The sequence below is a fragment of the Dendroctonus ponderosae genome, unplaced genomic scaffold (assembly GCF_020466585.1).
Source record: "Dendroctonus ponderosae isolate FM_Combo_2020 unplaced genomic scaffold, Dpon_F_20191213v2 Dpon_F_20191213_9, whole genome shotgun sequence".
Classification (NCBI taxonomy): Eukaryota; Metazoa; Arthropoda; class Insecta; order Coleoptera; family Curculionidae; genus Dendroctonus; species Dendroctonus ponderosae.
In genome coordinates this window covers 1,342,781-1,357,232 of record NW_026019116.1, presented here as the reverse complement: position 1 = coordinate 1,357,232, position 14,452 = coordinate 1,342,781, and the positions used below count along the sequence as shown (strand labels likewise).

Below are 14,452 nucleotides of genomic sequence, written 5' to 3'. Positions count from 1 at the left end.
CTGAAATCAAGCTGAGCAATACGTGCCCTTTCAGAAACCCCCATAATTAGTGCGGTCAATTGCGATGACGCCCGCAAATGTGTCTGAGCTGAATGCAAATGTTCCGGCTGGGTCACGTCAGCTTCCATATAATACAGATATAATATGCATTTTATCCGCCAGGGTTTTAGACAATCTCGTTGTCAGTTTATTATCATCGTGTATCATCGTTTACCAATTGTTAGCAACAATTAAGCTTTTGTGCATTTTTCTTTGGAAATTCACTTTTGTTTAAGTGCAAAGTAATCGGGAAACTCCACGCCGGCTTTATTAGGTCCCCGTAGGACCGACCAGTGTATTAGTGGGTGTTCGAGTGTCAGTGTCAAGTTAGGGCTCCTTCAAACGGTTCCAAATGCGAAGGGACTTCAAAATGAGACTTTCGAAAACCGACAGAAAGGAGCTGGACAAGTTCACGAAATTTCTGTCCCTCAAAGCTACCGAAGTGATCGTGCAAAGCCGTTTAGGCGAGAAAGTGTCAACGCCTTGCAAATCCCACCTCAATGGACCAGATTGGGTAAGTGGCCCACTTTCGGGAACCTCGCGAGGGTTGGGGACATCGGCCTCCCTTTTCTAAACTGGGCGAGTTTGCAACTCCTTGAAAGATCTTCAGGGAAACTGGGGCAGTTGAGCATGCAGCCCTTTTTTTATATCACACAGTAAAACAGTTTGGTGTAGGGGAAAGGCTGCTTTCCAACACCCACATTGCGTAGCAAATCTATCATGGTGTGTGTATTGCAAAATAGTCGAGTTTTCTGTAGTGTTCATTGCTAAATAAGACTCAATAATGGACTCTTTTGGTTCAATGTAATGGAATGCACTTTCTTCTTTTGCCATATTGGCCTAGACTTTCAGGGTTAAAACCGGGCAGCTTTCCTATTCAAGTATTCACAAAAGCTTTGAATTTTCAACTATAAGCTGTAGCTTCTAAAGCTACGTTATGAAATATAATTTTTCATTGCAGTTCAACCTGAACATCAACGATCTGCCCGATGTGGTGATCGAGGCCAAAAAAGTCCTAAACAGTGAACTGCTAATATCCAGAAAAATGCCGTTTTGTATTGAAATTTCGCTGCGAACAGCAGAGGGCGACAGCATGGTGTTGGAAAGTTGGTGCATTCGATTCCTCAACGAACAGTGCGATCCAGTTACGACCAACGGCCAAAACATCTACAATCGCATGGGGATTCTTCTCAAGTCTCTGGTAAGCGTAACCAGAGTCACTCCGGCCTACAAATTGTCGCGACGCCAAGGTACGAACTGTGAATTTCCCTACTTTCATGAATTCTAGTCAGTAAACCCTTCTATTCTAGGCCCGGACTCCTATGTAATGATGTACAGAGTGTACATGGAAGAACCCCAGCTTCATTCGCTGGGCGATGGCTTCAAACAGATCCGAGTCGGCCAGATATGCACCGCTTTGGGCACGTTGCAGTTCTCCTGCGCCTATCGCACCAAAATGACAATTTCGCCTACGCAGACCAGCAGGAACGACTCGCTTATGCTAAAAAGCGACCACTTCAACACCAATCTAAGCCCCCGCAGCAAGCGGTACCAGCAAGGGTGAGTGCAGTTTCTCTCATTGATATGTGAATAGCCAACCCACAGACTGTGCAAAGAACGTGGCATTTGCGTCTAGGCTAGACTTTCTAATGGATAAAAAAACCAGTTTAAATAGTTGCGCGGTACCAACGAACGACCTTACCTGGTTGCCGATGGTTGCAAAACCCCATCTGGCTAAATATAGATGCGGATAGGCTTTTCAACAATATGGAACAGGGCAAATGCGTCTGTTTCTGTATGCAGAGCAAGGAGCCCGGGTTCGAATTTCAAGGCATGTAGAGCGCGCGCAGAGCACGCGCTTGTTTTCCGCAAGGTTGTCCGCTGGCTTTTGTGCATTCGATCACGTAGCATAAGACTCATTTTTTTCTGTTGCAATCGGCTCGAAAACCCCCTGTGGGACTTCCTGACGGTACGAACGCTCACACTGCCATATAGAGAATAACGACAAGGAAATTCTCGGACGGCAATTAATCATAATTGCAGGCCCCGATAGATTATGGTGTTAGATGTCGTTAGCCTGAGCATCGGAATTCAATGCGATGCGCTCGAATGAAGAGAAACGTTTATTGCATTCCAGCGATTTGTTAACGGCGGCCCTCAATAATTGTTGAGGAAACCGCTGCCATTCGCTATGTGTGTATCTGAATCCTGCTTGGCCGAGTAACTTGCAGGAATTCACCGTGAAATTGCTTCAACCTTGTCGAATGGTTGCGCTGAATGTGAAGATGTTTTCAACATGAATTCGATAACATGTTGATTCACTATCTGCCAGTCAGTTTCGGTTAAACACGTCCTATTTTTAACGACAAGTCGGCGCCTTTTAATATTGATCATTTACGCAATGAATGAATAATGAATGATTTATTGGTTTGGAAGGCTGGAAATGTATTCATCGAAGAGGCAAAAGAAAATTTGAAATTTAGTTAGTAGGTAACGCTTTGCCCTGCGTTTTGAACTCCGGGAGTTTGAAAGTGTTATAACTCGAATACGCTCGAAATTATTCAGGCATGAAAACCACTTCGATAGGGGGCTTAAAAAGCTATTTAAAATTTTCCCTTGCGGTTTGAGGTTAAATTTCTAACATATGAAGTGATAGAGGCAAAAGTTGATGATTTTAGGACATTTTCGCTCATATCTCACAAACAGTTGAAACCATCAGACGAACCGTTAGGACCTTTTTGATAGAGCGGCTCGAGCGCTGTTTTTTTTTATCTATTTAGGCTTTATCCGAAATTCCCAACCTTTAAAAAGTTAGAAGCAAAAATGCCAATTTTGTTCGGTAGTCGCGGTCGAGCGCTAATTTCGCGGATACGGGCAAAATATCTAAAAAAGCATGAGAACCGTTTTGATAGTGCCGTTCGAAAGCTATATTTTTCCCCCTGAAAATCGATGTCGCATTTCTAACCTATAGTGATAGAGGCAAAAATTGATAAATTTTGGGCATTTTCGTTTATATCTCGTAAACAGTTAAAAGTATCAGTGATCATTAACCGCTTTGATAGGGCGTCTCGAGAGTAGTTTTTTTATATTTAGGCTTTATCCGAAATTCCCAACCTTTAAAAAGTTAGAAGCAACAATGGTAATTTTGGGCGGATGTCACACTTTAAGCCTCGGAATCAAGCGAAAATATCTGGGAAAGTATGAGAAAGGTTTTGATAGGGCGTTTCGAAAACTATTTTTTTTTCCTGAAGGTCGAAGCCCTATTTCTAACCTATAAAGCGACAGAGGCAAAATTTGATGAATTTTTGAGCATTTTCGCTTATATCTCGCAAACGGTCAAAACTATTAGAAGAATCATTAAGAGCCTTTTGATTAAACGCTTCGAGAGCTTCCTTTTTCTATTTAGGCTTTACCCAAATTTCCAACCCTTAAAAAGATAGAAGCAACAATGCCACTTTTGCGCGGTAGTTGCGTTTAAGCGCTAATTTTGCGGATACGGGCAAAATATATGGAAATAGCATGAGAACGGTTTCGATAGAGCGTTTTGAAAATTATATTTTTCGTCGAGGGTTCAGGCCCTATTTCTAACCTATAAAGCTCAGAGGCGAAAGTTAATGACATTTTGGACATTTTTTTAATCCGAAATTCCCAACATTTAAAAAGTTGAAAGCAAAAATATACGTATTTTGCGCGGGTGTCGCGGTTAAAGTTTCATATCGCGGGGAATCGGGCGAAAATATATTGAAAAGCTTAAGAACGGTTTCAATAGGGCGTTTCAAAAACTATAATTTTCGTCGAGGGTTGAAGCTGTATTTCTAACCTATAAAGCGATAGAGGCAAAACTGGATGTATTGTTGAGCATTTCCGCTTGTATCTCCCAAACGGTCGAAACTAGAAGAAATTAGTAGTTTTTTGATAAAACGCTTCGAGAGCTGCCTTTTTCTATTTAGGCTTTATCCGAAATTTCCAACCCTCAAAAAGGTAGAAGCAAAAATGATAATTTTATGCGTTAGTCGCGTTTAAGTGCTAATTTCTCGGATACGGACAAAAATATCTAAAAATGCATGAGAGCCGTTTTGATAGTGCGGTTCGACAGCTATATTTTGTCCCTGAATTAGATGTCGGATTTCTAACCTATAAAGTTGATAATTTTTGGGCATTTTTACTTAATCTCGTTAACCCTTGAAACTATCGGAATGAGCATTAGGACTTTTTGATAGGTCGTCTCCATCGCTTAATTTTTCGTTTTAGGCTTTTTTCAGGGTTGAGGTCAACTTTCTAACCTATAAAGCTACAGAGGCAAAAGTTGATGGAATTTTGGACATTTTGCTTATATCTGGCAAATGGTTGAAACCATCGGAAGGTTTGTTAGACATTTTTGATAGAGCGTCTCGAGAGCTGTTTTTTATGTTGAGGTTTTATCAGAAATTCCGAATCTTTAAAAAGTTAGAAGCAAAAATGTAAATTTTGCGCGGGTATCGCAGGTTAAGTGCTTTGTCTCGGAATCGAGGAAAAATATATGAAAAAGCATAATAACCGTTTCGATAGGTCGGAATGAAAGCTATATTTTCCCCTGAGGGTTGAAGCCCAATTTCTAACCTATAAAGCGATAGAGGCAAAATTTGATGAATTTTGGAGCATTTCCGCTCATATCTCGCAAACGGTTGAAACTATTAGAAGAATCATTAGGACGTTTTTTCTATGTGGACTTCTTCAGAAAGTTCAACATTTAAAAAGTTATAAGACAATAGGTTTTAGAGAAGCGCCGAAGTTCAACAGCTAATAACTCGAAACCAGTTACAAATTTCGAAAAAATTATCTATAGCTTTTCGGTAGAGTGTCTGGCAAACTGTCTGTGCTTAAAAGGGTTTTTGAAAAATCTCCAACCTCTAAAGAGATAAAAGGACATCTTTCTTGGATGTTTAGCGGGAGTAATCGAAAACTCTCAATCCCGCATCGTCCAATGCTTTTTCCAGTTGAAACGGTCGAAGAGCAAAGTCTACCGTCGTTTGCATTCACTAATCAGCGTTCAGTCAGCGCCGAAGGTTCGAGCGGGTGAGTTTCGTAAAGTGCGCTCAGTTTCGATCGGCATTGGCATACGGTCAGCAATTTCGCTCCCGCTCAGCTATTTAAAGTGTTTGTCATTTTTGCGCCGGCTTTATCATTACTTTCAAGCGGGCCACGATGGTTGGGACAAGGATGCGGTACTTGTTTCGGTAAGTTTTGCTGCCCTAATTCTCTCAGTAGGCGTTGGCCCTTGGCAACGCAAAAAAAACTAATTTTGACTCAAAAAAAGTCGAATTTTTTAGGCCAACCGCCAACATTTCGCGCAGTTGTTTCGCGCCGTGCGGCATTATTTAAAAAAATTCGCCGCCTTGTTGGTGCCAAAACTTGAATTTAACACCGCCTACTGCAACTAGATTGTATTAATAAACCGGAATTCAATACGCCCCTAGTTTCCCGCCAAGCAAAGTGGCCTTGGTTGAAAAAAAAACGAGAGTCGTGGAGCCTTGTGATTGGCTGCCGACGATGCAGCTGTCCTTTTCGCCTTCTATGATCCTGGGGAATTTTCGCAAGTCAGCTTTTATTCACCGAAAAAAACGCCTTAAATCGGTGGAATGCGCTTGTCTGATTCATTTTATTCATCGGACTCTTGCAGCTGCTTAACATACGCATTCAGAAAGGTCATTTGAGTTCGTCCGATGGGGGAAAAACTGGCTGGTTACCGCATGCATGCTTGAATAATCCCGCAGTTTCAAGAGAAAAATGAAAATCGCGCAAGTTGGATGACTTGTCAAACGGTAAATTTCATTAATTATGCCTTCTAACTGGGTGATCAAGAATGATAATTGTAAGCAAATGCTCGAAAGTCGAGTGTTGGCTATTTGAAAACATGTTTGCGATCGCAACCAAAGGTTGTTTGTTCGGGTCATTGACTTGATAATCTTCAGGATTGTTTAGGCTTATTGTAACAATATTGTGTTGCTCAAGCATCCTAATAAGAGATACTGGTGGATTCTTCAGTATATTGCAACCACGTAATCGGCTTTCCAAGGCCTCCAGCGGATGAACGGCTTCATTTGCTTCTCCTTTCATTGTTTCATGGGTTTTCTTCTCCCGCCTCTGACACCTAATTGCCATTCATGTGCCGGTCTTTGCTCAACAGGATGTCGATTGCGATATTTTACTTTCCACCAATGACTGTGTTTCTTCAATTTGTGACTGTCTTATCAGGCTTGAGCGTTTTAACACGCATTATACTTTGATAAATGCGTATTTCTACTTTCTATCCGACTGGGCAATTATCAAATCCTTTGATTAAATGCCCCTCGTAGCACAACTGGACTGTGGTAATCACGCCGAATGAGTTCGGGTGTTTTCGTCGCCCTGAAGGGAAGTGAGACTGACAGGACGATTGCCGCTGTCCCTCTCCCACAGAACCCATATACGAGGAGTGATTCAAAATTAAATTCCTGCCCTGGAATGAATAGTGAAATAAAAAGCGACTTAGTAGAGCATGCAGCCTAATTGCTTAAAACAGTCAATTGGCAACAGGCGATGATTCCCGCAACAATAATTGTGTTAATTGTCGCCGAACAATAAACAATCGAGCTGTTGATTACGAAGCTAAAAATAGCGGTGAAATTCCAGATTCGGTCAAAGTCTGCTAGCACGGCCTTCGCGGTTGGGCAGGAAAACGAATGCAATCGGAATGCGGGCAATTTGATCGATCTGAAAGAATTGCATAAGGAATTGTTGATTGTTGTGTGAATGTGAAAGCTCCAAATTTACTTAAAGTTTACGAAAACCTTATCTTTGTAGCAGCAGCTATGCACTATTGGAAAAACCTTGGCAGTTTTTCTGATGATCTGATGATGGAAACCGGTTATTGACGGTTAGTTATTATCTCTGGCGCCGTGCTATCGGGAATTTATAATTGTTATTATTATTACGTGCGAGTGTTCATTGTTTTTCGCCTAGGATGATTAGACAGTGTAATGCGGTAATTGTTGCCCAATCATTTAATAATCAATTTTAAGAAGTGAATTATTTTCGCCAAACTGCGCTTTGGCTTCAGATAAACTTGCGTCAACCCGAAGAAAAAAACCGCTATCAAAGCTGGTGTTTGCATTCTATTTCGGGGCCAGTGTTGATTCACCTCGAGGAAGGTTGAGCGAGAAGTGAAGTCAACATTGCGAAGGTCGATTGTTGGGCTTGGGAATCGAGTAAACAGGAACAAGGAACTCGTTTGAAATGTTTGTCGTTTGTTTCAGGGATGACTGCACATCGTCGCTATCCGAAACGATGAAAATTGGCGCGTTTGCCGAGAGGAAGAAGATCTTCTTTGAAGATCCGCAGCTCGAGCTGCCGTTTAGCACGTTTTTTGCCGATCGGATTTCGCTCAACGAGCAGCCGATCGAGAGTGAGTCTCAAAGTTTGGCCACGTCGCCCTCAAATGAGCGCCTCAACGGCACCAAGGAACTAAAGGAGGCCACAGCACAGCAAAAGGGCGAAAAGAACGGAAACGTGGCAGCGCAGCCCGAAGCCTCCATGGTGTCAACAGGCGACGACTTTATCATGGTAGACTTGGTAATTTTCCTTTTGGCTGACTTTTGCTTCTTGTGCATGCTAATGCTGTTCCAACAGTAACTTAGTTTGAAACTCGTGAGTTTGGGGATTTAACATGCCTGAAGATGCATAGCCACTGGTGCTTGCAACACGTCAGGAAGACATATTTCGGAATCGACAATTTAAAAACCCGAAACACACCAGTTTTAGGCGATTTCCTTTTGCTAGTAACTACTTCATTTAAAAATAACCCAAATAACCCGTTTTTGGCTGCTGCGGTCCATGGCCCGTTTTTTTTGTTAGTTTATTTTAGCGATAACACAGGCGCCCTCACTAAAAATACATTCACAAGATACGTAACATCAATTGTTATAAACAAGTTCAGGGTCAGTTTAAATTTAGTTTGAATAACAACCAATCACATGAGGGGATTGCAACAACAGCTCGTCATGGAAATGTGACATACTTAGCTGGTTGGCAACGTAGGTAATAAAAGAAAAATAGTTCATCATTTTCGTATTGGTTGTCGATGTTGTGCACGATACTGGTTTGGACGCAAAAATACTCTAAAATTCGTCAAATGTCAACTTTTTTGCATTGAAAACAGTGTCGTGCCCGAAGGTCTCGGCACAAGTACATTGGACTCAGTTGAATCTTGATGTTGTGCCGACTCTTTCGGACACAACACTGGTTTAAACGCAAAAAACATTCTAAACTAATGAAATCTTCAGTTTTCGCATTGAAATTAGCGCCCTTCCTGAAGGGCTCGGCACAACAAATACATTGGACTGACTTGGATGTTGATGTTGTGCCGATCCGTTCGAGCACAACACTGGTTTAGACGCGAAAAATCATTCTGAACTAGTGAAATCTTCACTTTTCTCATTGAAATCAGTGTCGTGTCCGCAGCGCCCGGCACAATAAATACATTGAAATGTGTTGGTTGTCGAAGGTGTGTTGAGCCCTTCGGGCACGACACTGGCTTGGACGCAAAAAAGATTCAAAATTCGTCAAATGTTCACTTTTTGCATTTAAATAAGTGTCGTGCCCGAAGGGCTCGGCACATCAAATACATTGGACTGAGTTGGATGTCGATGTTGTGCCGCGCCCTTTGGACAAGACGAGTTTGGACGCCAAAAAGCCTGTAAATTCATCAAATGTTCACTTTTCGCATTGAAATTAGTGTCGTTCCCGAAGGGCTCGGCACAATTTCGACAACCAACACACTCCTATGTATTTGTTGTGCCGAACTCTTCGGGCACGACACTGAGTTCAATGCGAAAAGTGAACATTTGACGAATTTAGAGTCGTTTTTGCGTCCAAAGCAGTGTCGTGCCCGAAGGGTTCGGCATAACTTCGACAAGCCACACATTTTTATATATTTGTTGTGCCGAGGCCGAAGGGTCTACTGATTTCAATGGGAAAAGTGAACATTTAACGAGCCCAGAGTAGTTTTTGCGTCCAAACCAATGCCGTACCCGAAGGGCTCGGCACAACTTGGACAACCAACACATTTTTATGTATTTGTTGCGCCGAGCTCTTAGGGCACGACACTGATTTCAACGCGAAATGTGAAAAATTAACTAGTTTAGAATGATTTTTTTGCGTCTAGACCAGTGTTGTGCTCGAAGGGCTCGGCGCAACATCGAAATTCAACTCAGTACAATGTATTTGTTGTGCCGAGCCCTTCGGGCACCACACTTATTTCAGTGCGAAAAGTGAACATTTCACTAGTTAAGAATGCTTTTGCATCTAAACCAGTGTTGGGCCCGAAGGACTCGGCATAACATCGACCATCAACTCAGTCCAATGTATTTGTTGTGCTGAGCCCTCCGGACACGACACTGGTTTAGGCAAATAACATTCTAAACTAGTGAAATGTTCACTTTTTTGCATTGAAAAGAGTGTCGTGCTCAAACTTCGATAACCAACACATTTCTATGTATTTGTTGTGCCGAGCCCTTGGACACTAACTTTGATGCGAAAAGTGAAGATTTTAAGTTTAGAATGGGATTTTAGAATAATTCTAGTTTAGAATGCTTTTTTTTGGGTCTAAACCAGTGTTGTGCCCGAAGGACTCGGCACAACACCGATATTCAACTTAGTCCAGTAAAGACTGAGTGAAATGTTCACTTTTCCCATTGAAAACAGTGTCGTGCCCGAAGGGCTCGGCACAACAAATACATTGAACTGCGTTGGATGTCGAAGTAGTGCCGAGCCTTCGGACACGACACTGGTTAGAACGCGAAAGACTCCAGCCAACTGGATGGAAATGGGGGTGGTATTCTTGAGCCTATTGTTGTTGCAAAAGCTTGCTTTGCTTTTTTTGCAAACAAAATCAAACTAAACTAACAAGATTTTGTTGTTGCAGAGAACGCCATTTGCTAAGCCATCAGGTGAAAAATCCGAGCTAACGAAGTTCTTCAAAGAGTGGCAACAGGCGCCCTTATTGGAGACGTTTAAAGAGCTGCCGCCCATTGAGGCGACCGACCTCCAAAAGCAACTGGAAACGTTTGAGAGCGACCTCAATGAGTTCGACAGCATCGTGCAAACGCTTTGTCAAAGTTCGCCGAACAACAATTGAACCCGCCTTGAAAGAGCCACCCCGGAGTGGTTGCGCCGATATTTATTTATTTTCTCTGTGTTTCGTATATATGCATTTGAAAAATATGCCCCGATGTGTGATTGGTCCGGTGTAAGCGATGTTTTTGAGTGGGGGTCCAGTCGATGCGAGCCTCTATATTAGAGCGCTTTGAATGTTTGCGGTTTCTATTGATGCATATCAAGCCCGATGTTGGTTTTGGTAGGGCCGGGAGGTTGTACAAGGCAACCCCCGTAGCTGAAGACTGAATAAGGGAGACAAGAACTTACTAATTTAATTTTGTACATATATTTCTAGGGAAAGTTGCGGCCTGACTCACTTTTGCGGAGAGTGAATGGCTTTGAGTGAGTGCGCTTGAATGAGAGTGCCAAGTGAGGTCAGGGGTAGTTAGTCTATGCCGCGTGCTGATGCTGGAAGCGAATATTTTACTGTCAATTTGTACACGGAAAGTGCACAGGGTGTCCTGCGGCACTCTGTGCTCAGGTTATTGAATTTATTCAAAGTTTAACTGCGTTAAAGTGCTGTTAAAGTTTATTGTTCCGGCGATTGTCCCTTTGTCTGGTACCTTGCAACGCTTTGTTCGCTTGCAATAATTGCTCAATACGTAACCGGTTTCGCATATTGTAAATGATGTGGTTCTATTTTATTAATATTATTATTATTGTGGCTTCAAACCAAACTTGTTTAGTTGAGAGTTTACGCGTCAGTTGTACTTTGTCTAGGAAAATGCGAGAAAATTGATTCAAACAGTTATTGCCAAATTGTATTTTATTTACATTAAAAAAGTATCTTTTAAGTGGTGTTTGAGTCTCGTTTTATCCCCGACTGGAAAAGTACTCGATTATCCGACCCAAGCTTTGAACTGGGTTTTTGGAGCTGCAAATCACTGTCTCCCCTTTGCGTGGGTTTGACTCACCAAAATCGCTCGTCAGCAAAACAAATGGCACTTAGACAGCCACTTTGTCCAACAACAGCAGCACGCTGACCATTTCCGGGCGGTCTTTGGCGCGCTTCTGCACGCAAGTTTTCCCAATGCGAACCAACTCTGCAAAAATGAACTCGCCGCCTTCTGCTTTCGCGTCCTTCAGCTGCAGGAGGTTTTCCTGCGGATGGTTCACCACTTGGTCCTTCAGCAGGCGCTTGTTGTCGCCAGCAGGCGACCGCGCAGTAGCCAGCTCGAACAGCACCACCCCGAAGCTGTAGGTGTCGATTTTGGTGCTAAACTGTTTCGAGCGCAGAAACTCCTCAGGCAAATAGGGCAAAGTGCCCTGGACTTTGGTCACTTGGATGTGAGTGTAATGTCTTTCAGGGCCTTCGCGCGCCAATCCGAAGTCGCCTACACCAGCGGAAAAGTGACCGGAAAACACAATTAAGAAAATGTGCTCCTTAAGGCATAATCTACAATGTGAGCAACTTGGTGTTTGCCGAACCAACAGTCAACTAAGCTAGAAAATTGCCATAAAATCAAGCTTACCAATCCTTGGCTGGTCCATGAGATCCAACAAGATATTGGCGCTCTTGATGTCCCCATGGATTAGGGGCTTGTTTCCATGGAGCGTCGTGTGGAGGAACTGTAAACCTCTGGCTGTACCTGAAAAAAGTTACGATACACAGCAGTTAAAACAGCGAAAACTAATGCTAGGAGAAAATGACGTAAGCATTGTCTGACTGAAACCTTTCAATTGCGGAGTCTTTCCGTTCCCGGGCTTAAATCAACTCTCACATCGGCTTACCAGTGGCGATTTTGAGCCTTGTAGGCCAACTGAGCACTTTAGAGTGGTCCCTGGTGCGGATTCGACTGTCCAAAGACCCTCCTGGCATGTACTGGTATATCAAGCAGGGATGGGGGCCTCCTAAGCACCAAATCACAAGCATTAACCGCAACTGATCAGCCTCCACCTACCAATGCTGTATCCGTACAAGGGCAGAATGTTGTCGTGTCTGTAGGCGTTCAGACAATGCAGCTCAGTTACCGATTGCCTGATCAGCTCGCTAAAGTCCTTCCGACTCTGCTCTTTCGTTTCCAGTCGTTTTATTGCCACTTGCGTCCATTTCCACGTGCCTACAAGTCATATTGGATTTTTGGGGCTCAACCTTTAAACAACTTCAAAACCAAAGACCTTTAAACACGATTCCAAATCCTCCCTGGCCAAGAATATGGTGCGCATTCCAGTTCTCTGTGGCAATTTCCAGCTCGGGATAGGGAATATGGGGAGTAGCCCCAGCGCTGGACGCCACACAAGCCGATAACACTTTAGAGGAATCCCTCTGGACCACGGGGGCATTGGGGCTGCTGTTGTTGGCCACCAAGTGTCCGTTCTTGGTCACGTTATTGTCAGTGGTTTGATCAATATTGGGTCGTTTGCTTAGTGTCTTAGCTGCGCTCTTGTTGAAGTTGGCGGTGGGGACTTTGGGGTCCCGGATCTGCAATTTAGCCGCCCTTTCCGGCATGTTGTCCTCCTTGATCAGCACATGGTACTTGTCGTCAACAAAGGCCCTTAAAAGGGCCATGCCTGGGTAGAGGCTGATGCGGTTCAGTAAAATGAACAGCTCTACAAACAACATGGTAAAACGGGCTGAACTTCGTTTTAAATGCTTCGCTCACCTAAAACTGTGTGGTTCAGCTGGCCCCACATAGTCAGCAGCTCATTTGCGGGTGACTGTCGCCGAAAAACCTCCGTTTTCAGCCCTGCAATGGTCAAGTCGTCAAAGTTCATGTGTTTACCCAACTGCTCCCACTTGCTCCCTTGGTCCAGCAGCTGGCACAATTTCCTGCGTTCCTCATAGGGCAGGTGATAAATATACATGGGGGGCTTCGGGCTGCTCATTTTTATTACTCAATGTTGAGGCACGGGAAAAACCCATTCAAGCAAGCGAAATGAGGTTAAGGCCACGTTAAGACAATCAAATCAAAACAAACCACTGTGATTTGGGAATACCATGCGCTGGAAAAGGATGGGGCATTGAAAGAGAGAAAACCGTGATCTGGTTGGTCAGTTTCGGTTGAGGTCGGGGGAATGTCAGTTATGTCAGTTAAATCGTATATACAGTGTGTGGTAGAAAGGCTTTTTAATGTCAAATTGTCAGCTCAGTTGACAGCTATTTCCTAAAGGACAAAATCGCTTATCGCAATTTTTCAGTTAATTTTTATAATTGTTATACAGTGGGTTCCATTGCAAGCACCCCTGATCAGTGCGCCCGAAAGTTACTCAAGAAAAGTTCTGGAAAGGAGAAAACATTGGTAAGTTCGTGCATATTTAAGCTAAAATTTTTAGAAGCTTATCCCGTACGTTGATGATAACTTTCGTAACTTAAACATGATGTTTCTTTTATTTTCACCTATTTAGGTTCCGAGATATACAGTGCGATTCACAACTTTATGGAAACAAAGCAGGAGCGTGTAGAGGACCTCAAAACAAATCGAGTTTACATTTAAGTTTTTTTTCTCAGGCTCATGGTTTACGCTATACAGGGCGTTAAAGTTTCAAAAAAATGTTGGTATTTTCTCTTTAACTCCTACAGTTTATGAGATATTTTGCTCAAATTTTTAACGTAGGCTAATTAAGCCAGTAAAACTTTTTACCTGTAGGTAAGGCAACTGCTTGTGAAAATCTACAGGGTCTTCTATTTTCTAGAGGCATACCCCCTTTTGCAGCCCCCGAATTTTTTTGTTTTGCGCGGCTGACTTCGACCGAACACATTTTTGCATTTGTTGTTCAATTTAAGAATTTTCTGATCTTTTGCAGTTTTTTCGTATCCGTTTTCGTGTTCGAGTCATTTGCACAAATATAAGACTATGTAGGGTTTCTGAGTGAATTTCTATGCATTTTCTTATAAATTTTTGTGTGTCCTTTTGTTCACATTTTTCTGTGAAAGCTTCAAATGCAAGTTAAAGTTAAAATAGGGATGGCTGACGAGTTAACTTAAAATTTTTTGTTTACTTTAATTTACAATAATTGAGGTTTATTTAAGGTAATACAAATAAAAATACACAAAAATGTAACGAATATTTCAATTTATCATAAAATCAATTTCTTTCACAAATAAAATGTGAGCAAAAGGACGCCAAAAAATTATAAGAAAATTCATGGAAAAGCACCCAGGAACCCTATATGTACTTATATTTGTGCAAATAACTCGAAAACGAAGACAGATACGTAAAAACTGCAAGGGATCAGATAATTCTTAAATTGAACAACAAACTCAAAAATTTGTTCGGACGAAGTCAGTGGCGCACCACAA

General features: G+C 42.5%; 2 protein-coding genes across 3 annotated transcripts; one reads left to right on the top strand and one right to left on the bottom strand.

Moving 5' to 3' along the window:
- Positions 1–118: 118 nt before the first annotated feature.
- On the top strand, positions 119–11,006 carry LOC109537662 (autophagy-related protein 13 homolog). 2 transcript variants are annotated; one of them, XM_019904472.2, is made up of 5 exons: positions 119–553; positions 1,001–1,289; positions 1,350–1,599; positions 7,314–7,620; positions 9,980–11,006. In XM_019904472.2, exons 1-5 carry the CDS (start codon positions 392–394, stop codon positions 10,190–10,192), a joined length of 1,221 nt encoding a protein of 406 aa, XP_019760031.2. In that variant the 5' UTR covers positions 119–391; the 3' UTR covers positions 10,193–11,006. The 2 variants fall into 2 exon arrangements, with proteins under 2 accessions (XP_019760031.2, XP_019760030.2); XM_019904471.2 differs by having other exon boundaries at positions 7,314–7,629.
- Positions 10,961–13,139, bottom strand: LOC109537660 (serine/threonine-protein kinase pelle). Its single transcript, XM_019904469.2, has 6 exons — positions 12,816–13,139; positions 12,331–12,762; positions 12,114–12,272; positions 11,944–12,063; positions 11,685–11,801; positions 10,961–11,546 (listed from the first exon to the last, which is right to left on the bottom strand). The coding sequence occupies exons 1-6, from the start codon at positions 13,036–13,038 to the stop codon at positions 11,158–11,160; spliced, it is 1,440 nt and encodes a 479-aa protein (XP_019760028.2). The 5' UTR covers positions 13,039–13,139; the 3' UTR covers positions 10,961–11,157.
- Between the last annotated feature and the right edge of the window lie 1,313 nt (positions 13,140–14,452).

Excerpts from the sequence above, each read along its gene's own strand:
- LOC109537662 (XM_019904471.2), top strand. The coding sequence starts at position 392 with ATGCGAAGGGACTTCAAAATGAGACTTTCGAAAACCGACAGAAAGGAG. Across the intron at positions 554-1,000 it reads ACCTCAATGGACCAGATTGG|TTCAACCTGAACATCAACGA; the intron begins GTAAGTGGCCCA and ends TTTTCATTGCAG. Across the intron at positions 1,290-1,349 it reads CAAATTGTCGCGACGCCAAG|GCCCGGACTCCTATGTAATG; the intron begins GTACGAACTGTG and ends CTTCTATTCTAG.
- LOC109537660 (XM_019904469.2), bottom strand. The coding sequence starts at position 13,038 with ATGAGCAGCCCGAAGCCCCCCATGTATATTTATCACCTGCCCTATGAG. Across the intron at positions 12,763-12,815 it reads GCTGAACCACACAGTTTTAG|AGCTGTTCATTTTACTGAAC; the intron begins GTGAGCGAAGCA and ends TGTTGTTTGTAG. Across the intron at positions 12,064-12,113 it reads CTTGTACGGATACAGCATTG|GAGGCCCCCATCCCTGCTTG; the intron begins GTAGGTGGAGGC and ends TTTGGTGCTTAG.